The sequence below is a fragment of the Oreochromis niloticus genome, unplaced genomic scaffold (assembly GCF_001858045.2).
Source record: "Oreochromis niloticus isolate F11D_XX unplaced genomic scaffold, O_niloticus_UMD_NMBU tig00007253_pilon, whole genome shotgun sequence".
In the NCBI taxonomy this organism is placed as follows: domain Eukaryota; kingdom Metazoa; phylum Chordata; class Actinopteri; order Cichliformes; family Cichlidae; genus Oreochromis; species Oreochromis niloticus.
The window spans coordinates 1-9,355 of NW_020328444.1; the positions used below are offsets into that span (position 1 = coordinate 1).

The window sequence follows — 9,355 nt, forward strand, 5'->3', positions numbered from 1 at the left end:
ATAATTTGAAAAGGATTTGATTGGTTAACCCTGACTAACTTTGTAAACTTTCTAAAATCCAGTTTTGTATCTTTTTCCTTGCAGATGTAGCCAAGGTAGATTATTTTGTATTTCTAAACAACATTTAGGATAGTTTCAGTGTATAAAGCTGGTATGTAGACTACATGGTGTCTGAATTTAGTGGGTTAGACTTTGATATATTTTCCACAGTGAGAAATCTCCCCTTTAACGGTGTAGTAGTGCATCATAACCAAACTTTAAAGCATCTAATTTACTGAAATAGATGGTCCGCTAACTCATTTGTGTCTTTGTTTTTCATGTATAGTAGATAATTTATATATTTATTTATTTATAGAAGATTATTTCTCTAAGCATAAGATGTGCTGCAGGTCCTTGAGGAGAACAGTTTGGAGTTTATTTGAGCAATTAGGTTTCAATGTGCAATACGAGAAAAGGTTCCGCTGCAGCTTACATTGTTCGAGCTCAGTCCGTGTCTTTTTTTCTGCCGCAGTGTTTGTCATAACCCTCCGCCAGTGTACACTTCTTCATGTCGTCCTTGTGACGGAGGAACTTTGAGTGTAAGTAGCATGTTTACATAAAGAAACAGTGTGGAACATTGCCAGTATAATTGTCAGTCTCAGGCTGTTGTGAGCTGAAGTTTTGTAGATATTAGCCGTGGCTGTGAGGCAGGTTTGTTGTGTGTGAGGTTCAAACAATCCCCTGAACAGTAGTTTACTCACTCAAACCACCAGGTGGACCAACAATAGATATGACACACACACACATGCAGAGGTCTGCTGAACTCTTGTGTAATGACCAGCACCAGCAGGAACAGAGCGAATCACCTCCACAATGTGTGCATTTGTGACCTCGGTGTGGCCCAGGAGCCAAAACAGAACTGTCTACAATGTCCGGACAATGTTCCATGTTTCCACAAACTTCTGTACTAACTGTCGGCCTTTGGCCTTCGCTGTCTGTAGCTAGATGTAATGCCCCCACCCCCAGCTCTTTTCAGCCTCCCCTCCTTACCTGATCCTTCCAGTGTGCATCCATGTTTGCTTCCCCTCCTGTGTTCCCCTGCACATGCATGATGAAGCCCGGTGTACGTACGTTATAGCAGCATGGTCTACTGTGATGGATGCCTGTAGGTTATTCTGTCGGATCGATTCCCCACAGTAGGATTTCAAAACATCTGAGTCTTCTTGTGAATAAAGTGAGCAAGTGTGACACGCACAACCACAGCTCGGTTCAGACAGACTGAGCAGAAACACAAACAAGCGCCATTCCTGGAGTCAGTCTCCTCCTCACCTGTTTCTGTAGAAGCTGTGAAAAGAGATCCTGCTGTGCTGGGTCCAGGCTACATCCCAGGTCATCTTTTTGTTTTTTGGTGTATGATATTTCAGTGTCTGTGTTTGTGTTCAGCCTCCTCTCCTCCCCTCCCAGGTCTTGCTCTCTTCAGTGTGTCTCTTTGTGAAGTCGTTTCCTGTGATGATGAAAATTTCTCTCTGCCTGAATCTTTGTAGGGAAATATTGACTGAAATTACTACAATGTCATGTGATAGACATATACATTTATTCGATACTGTAATAAATTAACTGAAGATGATATTTAAGGTTTTCTTTATGAAATGCAAGAAAAAAAAATCTTAGAAAAAAACTCGGTTTGAATCATGGCATGAGGTGTAACGTGTTCCTGAAAGAAAACGAAGGTCTTTAATCAAGTGAAGTTGACCTTATTTAAATATAGTTTATTTATTTTCAAGGTTCAACGTGTCTGAGTCATTATTTTATAACTGAACAATATAACAATCAAAGTCAGTGATTCATCGAGTCATCCAGCTATCAAACACCTGTAATCTGAAACTTAGAGGACATTTTCATGTCTCGACTCATAAATACAGTGAAACTTTTTGCAGATTAATAAGTAGTGATGGTCGCCTCACAGTAAGAGGGTCCTGGATTTGAATCAGTGAGCTGGGCCTCTCCCATGTGTACGCACATGAGTACCCCATATGCACGTTAGGTTAACTGGTGACGCTAAATTAGCTGAATGAATGGTTGCCTGTGTCTCTGTATCGACAGACTGATCACCTGTTTCAGGTAAAAAAAGGTAAAAAATGTATAATGGTGGTGGCACACCATTGTTTATTAATTATTAGCTCTAAAGACAAAGGTATTTGTGTGTGTGTGGGGGGGGGGACTCAAAAGTACCATATGCACTTTCATGGCCATGTGAGGCCTGTTCCCTCATTATCACAATAAAAGCAGATAAACAATCTGGGATTGATTCCGAGGGCTGAATTTCCATTTCATAGCTTTTCACTGACAAACTTAATATAAAGTTGAAAGAAATGTTGATGAAAGTGAAGGAGGCCATCAGGTTTCGTCTCCTGTCCAAGCGCCTTCTTTAGTTTGAGAACAACTGTGGAGACACACAGACCAATATCTCCTCTTTGACTCCCATCACCCACTGAAACACAAACATGGGGTGATCAGGATCCAACACCACTGAGCAGAGAACGTTCCATGTACCTGAGGATTTATACGGGTAATCTACGCTGTAGCTACGTTATAGCCACAAAACTCTCTGAAACCCTACGCCAGGGGTCTGCAACCTTTTACACCCAAAGAGCCACTTGGACCCGGTTTCCACGCAAAAGAAAACACTGGGAGCCGCAAATACTTTTTGACATCTAAAATGAAGATAACACTGTATATATATTGTTTTTTGTACCTTTGTGTGAACAACTAAGGTGTGCTGCTTATGAAATCCATGAAGTGCTACAGAGAAAATTACATTTTATTTATGTAATCAACACATTTTGAACTCTTAAAGAAATATAACAAAAGCAAAGACACCCAGCTGAACTAAAATGATCCATGTAGCAAACAAAAACTGTTGTGAGCCGCCTCCCTTATATCTCCTTTGGGCTTTTGGAGCCTTGACCTGACTTTTAAAAAATAATTGGTAAAAAAAAAAAGCTCTATGCTGCTGAAAAATTGAAAATAGATATTTGCAAAATTCTGCCTAAATATGTATTTTACCTGGTTAATTCGTGCGGCGGGGGCGTGGTCTGCAGCGCCGCTGCAGGGAAGGCGGACGCACCTGAGCGGCACCCGCAATCACGCCTCGCCGCCTTAAAGTCTGCGCTATCTGTGCTGTTGTGTTGGTGGTGTGTGTCGGGCTGTGAGCTGCGAAGCTACAGCCGGCTGTATGCGTACAGCAACCGCGTGTGAAAAGCGCGTTCATGCAAACATCGTCGGGTCTGCCGTGGTATGTTTACAATGGGACTTCTGCTCCTGAACCTCTGCGCACAGCGTCTGCTAATCGGTGCTGTGCGAAGTCAGTTTACGCAGGACTGTAAGCTGTCATCTGTCGTCTGTGAGGCGTGAGCAGTGTTTGTCTTTAACATAGTTCACGGTGCAGCTGCTGACATAATGTGGATCCGAAGATCCATAATTGGCCTACCCGGGGTTGAAAGTCTCGATAAATGCACGGTGTTTCGGTGGGAATACCGGCTTCCGCGAGTGTGACGCTTATATTGAGCGAGGAAAAAATAATAGAATATAATTTTATATTTATATTTCAATATCACAATAATCTTCCAATTTAGAACTACAAGTTTAAAAGAACTAACATAAATAAAATACACTTCAGCGAAATACTTCTAATTTATTTTCCCAAACCACGCGGAGCCGCACTATAAGGACTAAAGAGCCGCATGCGGCTCCGGAGCCGCGGGTTGCCGACCCCTGGCCTGGATGAACCAGCTCCCCCTGCTGGATTCAATCCAGTTTCAGCAGGCATTCAGTCTGGCTGCCAACGTCACCCTACTAGCTGTCAACATTCGTAATGACAGGCTCATCATGACAGGAAGTGGCATCTACACCCCTTTTTCTGCCACCTACCACCACGCCAGGAAAGGGGACCCAGAGGAGGGCAGGCTGCTGGTGGCCAGAGTGCCAGTTTTGGAGCCACTTGAGGTAAAACAAAGTGCAGCCAAAGAGGTGGAGGCTGGTGGTGGGGAGTCAACAATATCAGCGGCTACAGACTCTGGATACTGCTACCAAGATAGCTGTGATGACCCTCCTCCTCCCTCCTACCCCACCTTCATCTCCTCTATGATGTATGACACATTTACATTTGTCCTCTTAAATGAGACACAAGGCGACATTAAAGTGTGCAACGGCACTTTCTGCTGCCGCCTGCAGTACAGGTGGTTACTGCAAGACCATAAAGAGCTCTATGCTTTCGGCGCACTTGCAGGAACACACACCGTCAACGGACGTTACGCATTGCAGGCAAGAATCACATGAATTTGAATATTTCTAAAAAGGTTAAAACTGACAACTCACTACTTTTATTTGCCACATGTTAAATATCTACAGGTTTGTGCAGTAGTCTGTTGTGCAGGGTTGGATCAGAGCTCTTGTGGACAGGAAGCGGAAGAAGCAGAGTCTAAAATGGACTTCCTGTTGGAGGGGAACTTTGACACCAAATACGTGTACCCATCTATTCTGACAAGCCGAATGTTCCTGGAGCAGCCAGAGAGTCTGGAGAAAGCTGCAGACGGGAGACTGACCATGAAACATTCAAACACGAAGGGTGGCCTGGTCACTGCCTGCCTGTATGGACGAATGTACCACCTGGACAATGAATAAACTTTAGAGGGATCAGGAAAATAAAGTTCAGTGTTATGGTTAAGAGCTGCTCCAACCTTCAGCTGTTACACATTTCTTTTATCTCTTATAAAATAAACCAAAACAAATGTCTTTATTCATCTGTTACTTAATCTTTACAGTACAAACATTCCACCAAGTAGCATTTATCCTCTGTTTGAATGTTGCATATTCCTCAAAAGGCAATATTTAATAGTTTCTCTCTCTCTCTCACACACACACACACACACACACACACACACACACACACACACACACACACACACACACACACACACAAACAAATCCACACAGTGACAGCCACCTTCTCTTGTCTCCTGTACACAACACAAACATTAAGAAGTTACAGCATTGCAAGTTATCCATTCCTTGGGCTGCTCATTCAGTTCATCAGTTGTACAGTACATTGGTCTTACATCCACCTGCTGTCACAATCTGCTCTCAACGATTCAATCTCCACCTGGAATAAATACGTAGGTTTCAATATTGACTTTCTCTCCTAGGAATCAAGAAGTCGATCCTAATCATGAATGCAGCATTATAAGTGTCCCAGAGTGACAGTCAGTGGCTGCTGTGAAAGCTCAAAGAACTCTGAATAAAATCTCAAGTACAGTAGGGAAAACGCTTCTTCAGCTGGTCCCATAAGATTGTCCCTCAGTTTCTGTATCTTAACAAAGAAAAAAAAAAGCAGTCCTCTGAGCTTTTCTTCACCAGATGCTCCATTAGTAAATGTGAATGAAAAATCTTTGAAAAGATTTAAAACTGTATCCTCAAACAGAAAGAGTTCAACGTAAAAATAAAACCACTGCTTTACATTGAAAAGGACGCTGACCATGTTACTGATCGTACAGTGATGCCGTGGAAAAAAAAAAGTGGCAAATTATTCTTTATTTTACCAAATTATTACATTAGTGCATCTTTTCCACTGTGTATGCACCTGAAGGAAGCAAGCATGTGGTTCAGACGAGGATTATTTTTAGATTTGAAGAGACTTACCTAAGAATACTCTGCTTGTATTTACTGCCCTGTCAAGCTTTTGTCAGTGATCTATTAAGGCTCCTGAGTGGCTGGCTAACCTGCCAGTATTGAGGTTCCACTAGTCCTCAGTACGTTTCTGAATCTGAGTCATTCATTTCATCATCTCCGGAGACAGAGGACAGCAGGCGTTCTGGCCTGCAGTAGGAGGCGTGGTCAGGTCTCAGTGGGGCTGGAGTATCAAAGGCCACACCTTTGGAAATGTGGTTTGAGATAGGGTGGTGGTTGATGACTGTTTGAGTAAGCGAGAGAGTGGGCAAAGCTGCTATGGTGACCATGGGTGAGGTGGGCATCATTGAGTTGAGGATGAGGGCCAAGCAGTCAGCTACATCCCGATTGGGAGCACAAGCCAAAGCTGGAGTGTAACCTGGGAATAAAAGGAGGAAAAGGGTTCATAGTACACATTAGAATTACACCTGAAGAGTATGTGTGAGTACAGTGAGATGAAAGCTGACCATTCTCATCCACAGCTAACACACTGGCTCCTTTCACCAGCAGCTCCTGGACCACCACTGTCAATCCCTTCCTGGCTGCTACATGCAAGGGCCTGCAGGTAGAAGAGTGTTACAGTAAGTTCACAGTGGGTTTTGCAGGTTATCCTACTGTTTACAGTAGGTGCAACCTTCAGGTTCTACATACGTCTGCAGAGCAGCGTTGGTGCAGTTAATGAGATTCCTGTCGCTGATTTTCTCCAGAATCAACAAGGCACTTGTCTCGTGACCCTGAGAAGAACAGAGAGTACCAAAGTCATCTGCAGTGACCACATGAGATGTGCAACAATCCTGCCTTTGTCAGTATGTTAAAGAGATGACGTTCTGAGCTTCACATAAACGTTAATCTCGCGCAAAGCTTTAAAAGCTCTTTGTGTGACAGTTACGGACCAGTGCGTGTGTGTGTGGCAAATATTATTGTTCACAATAATATGACATTCTCCAAATTGTGCCTTTAGTGATGCAAGTGAAACATGTGATGATGTGGTTAAATGTGTCTGCCAGATGTGTCCAAAGTGATACATAAATGTTCCAAGGGCCAGGGCCAAAACATACACGTCCCACACATTGCAAAAATATAAAATCTGAATTGTAACTACTTTCAACTTTAAATTTTTAATACTGAATGACTAAAGAACATTTCCTGTCTCTGAATAGCCCTTACCTTGCTGCAAGCCAAATGCAATGCTGTGTTCCTGTCTGCATCTTGCAGTGCCAAGTCTGCCTTAGCACCGCTCACCATCACCTCTGTAACACAACACAACAGTGGAGATAAATACAAGTGAAAGGTTAAGAAATCAGGGACCATTATTTCCACAAGTTTATCCCAGGATCAGTTAGTGTACTGACCCACAGCATTGGTCTGTCCATTTAGAGCTACCATCATCAGTGGTGTTCTGTGCATGTGGGTGTCAACAACATTTGCCTGAGCTCCATGGCTCAGAAGAAGGGAAACGCACTCCACATGGTCAGAAAAAGCTGCAGCATGAAGAGGAGTCCTGCATCAACATCAACACAGTTATTGTAAATACGTTCCTGCTCACTAAGAACAAATACAAAAAAAAAAACCCCTTCCACACAAGATGTTAAGTCTGTCTGCATCTCTTACCTGCCCTTGGAGTCCGTTGCATTCACAATATTTGCACCCAGGGAGTCAATTAACATCTCTGCCACTCCCTCATTATCGTTTATCCTAAAACACATAACGCAGCCTGTCACACACCCTCAGAGCAAATCGATCCTCATAAGCATTCGGTCACTATTGAAAAGGAAGCCCTTGCTTTGTTGTTAGCCCTGCAGCATTTCGAGGTGTATATTGGATCCAGCTCTATACCTGTTCAAGTATTCACTGACCACAACCCATTGGTGTTTCTCTCCCAGATGCAAAACTCAAATCAGAGACTTATGCGTTGGTCCCTTCTTTTGCAAGATTTTAATCTGCAAATCAAACATAAGAAAGGGACGGAAAATGTTATCGCTGATGCCCTGTCTCTTAGTTTGGAAATTAAACAATAGGAGGGTTGTTTAATTCTTATGGAAGGGGGTGTTACGAACTTGTATTTTCATGTGTTTGTTCTGGGCAGGTAATATTTGTTTATGTTAATTCAGCTGTGCCAGGGCTCTGCTCCGATTGGTGCGTGGATACACCGCCCTGACGCGACTGGTTCCAGCTGGAGGACCCGCCCATTAAAAGGAGGCTGGAGTGCTACGGCTGGAGAGGTCCTCGCGTTTCCCCTCAGCACCCAGCAGTGTACCTGTGGCAGTCGTTGGCTGCAGTGTTGTCTGAAAAGTTGTGGAAGTGGAGTGGGTAGGGGTGAGCTGCCGTTTCTTTTGATCACCCGTTTTCTCCTGTTTTGAATTAGTTAAGGAGGTCAGACTCTGTCTTTATTTTTGACTTTATTTTGGTAAGGTCAGGGGTGCGGGATTTGTGTAGATTTGTTTTGTTTATTATTTTGGCCTTGGCTCGCCCTGAAGTGTTGACACTCCCGTTCTGTTGTTCCTCTTCTTTCTTCCACCTTGTAAATAAATCACAATATAACGAACGGATTTGTTTCCTGTGGCTGCTTGGGTCTTGGGGGGGAGCGAGTGCCTCGTTCATGTTATTGCCTGGCCCTAGACGGGTCGTAACAGTAGCTTCCAGTGAGTTTTTTTAAATTTTATAATACAGAAAAAGCAAATCGTCGTATTTCTAGCAATTATTATTAGATTTGACTTGTATATATCAGTAGTTGTTTGTTTTTTTTGTTTTTTTACAGTACTTAGTTTTTAGAGCACATGTTCCTACTTTGGGAAGTACCCCTGATATGCCTCTTTGTAACTAAAACAAAGTCATTCTCCTGCTCAAGAGAGTAGCTTTAATGCGTGAAAACTGGAAAGGTGTTGAAGACAGTGTGTTGGTTTTACACTCATTAGGGGTATTTAGCACTGGACTCTATAAGGTTCAGTTGTTAGTTCAGTGTTGGGGGTGTTTGGGGAGGGATGAAATTTTATTATGTATGTATTTATTTATTTGCAACGGAAACAAAACTATACTGCTAGCAGGAATAACAACGACGTATGACTGAAAAATAACGCTTTTAATTTCAATTCAAGTTAGATTTTTTCTTTGTGCGCAACGCAGATTTTCTGTGCGCAGAGACCGTGCCAGCGCACTGCGCAGCTTAGAGGGAACATTGGATACAGCCTATGGCGTTTGGTGTGAACAGAGACGTTGCACCTGCTGCTAATTAACAGCACAAGGGGCGGGGCTTACGCTCAGCTCAAAGGCCTTTGCAACGTCACAATAAAGGAACTTCAAAGGAGCTTCCAAACCAAGGGCTTAAATAGAGCCTTAGCGACGCTATACTCTCTACACAAGTGAACTACAAAGTTGTTCCGTCTAAAATACCGCTGAAAGTCTAAAATACCAGTGAAAGTCAACCTTTATTAAATATGTCTCACATTTATGCTAGAGCTAATGATCGCCATGGTCCAAACTTCAACAAGGCCCTCCAAACGTCCTCAGTTCAAATGCCAAACAAGGTACTGGCAGAGCTTAAAAAATTCAGAGCTCAAAAAGAGAAAGAACTAAAAATTAGAGAGGGAATGAATATATCCGACATATTAATTCAAAATAATCAGCACAACGATATTCTAAGAAAAGCCAGGTT

General features: G+C 42.9%; 2 protein-coding genes across 3 annotated transcripts; one reads left to right on the plus strand and one right to left on the minus strand.

The window, feature by feature from the left end:
- Nucleotides 1-3,736: 3,736 nt before the first annotated feature.
- On the plus strand, nt 3,737-4,777 carry LOC109197836 (biotinidase-like; the record flags this gene model as incomplete). Its single annotated transcript, XM_019353613.2, has 1 exon — nt 3,737-4,777. A coding segment is annotated over one exon (581 nt), but the record flags the coding sequence as incomplete, so codon positions are not given.
- Nucleotides 4,778-5,635: 858 nt separating this feature from the next.
- On the minus strand, nt 5,636-7,456 carry LOC109197835 (serine/threonine-protein phosphatase 6 regulatory ankyrin repeat subunit A-like). Of its 2 annotated transcripts, none has more exons than XM_019353612.2 (6): nt 7,315-7,456; nt 7,056-7,204; nt 6,871-6,953; nt 6,355-6,437; nt 6,171-6,262; nt 5,636-6,082 (listed from the first exon to the last, which is right to left on the minus strand). In XM_019353612.2, the coding sequence occupies exons 1-6, from the start codon at nt 7,407-7,409 to the stop codon at nt 5,784-5,786; spliced, it is 801 nt and encodes a 266-aa protein (XP_019209157.2). In that variant the 5' UTR covers nt 7,410-7,456; the 3' UTR covers nt 5,636-5,783. The 2 variants fall into 2 exon arrangements, with proteins under 2 accessions (XP_019209157.2, XP_025760596.1); XM_025904811.1 differs by having other exon boundaries at nt 7,056-7,184; nt 7,315-7,399.
- Nucleotides 7,457-9,355: the final 1,899 nt, after the last annotated feature.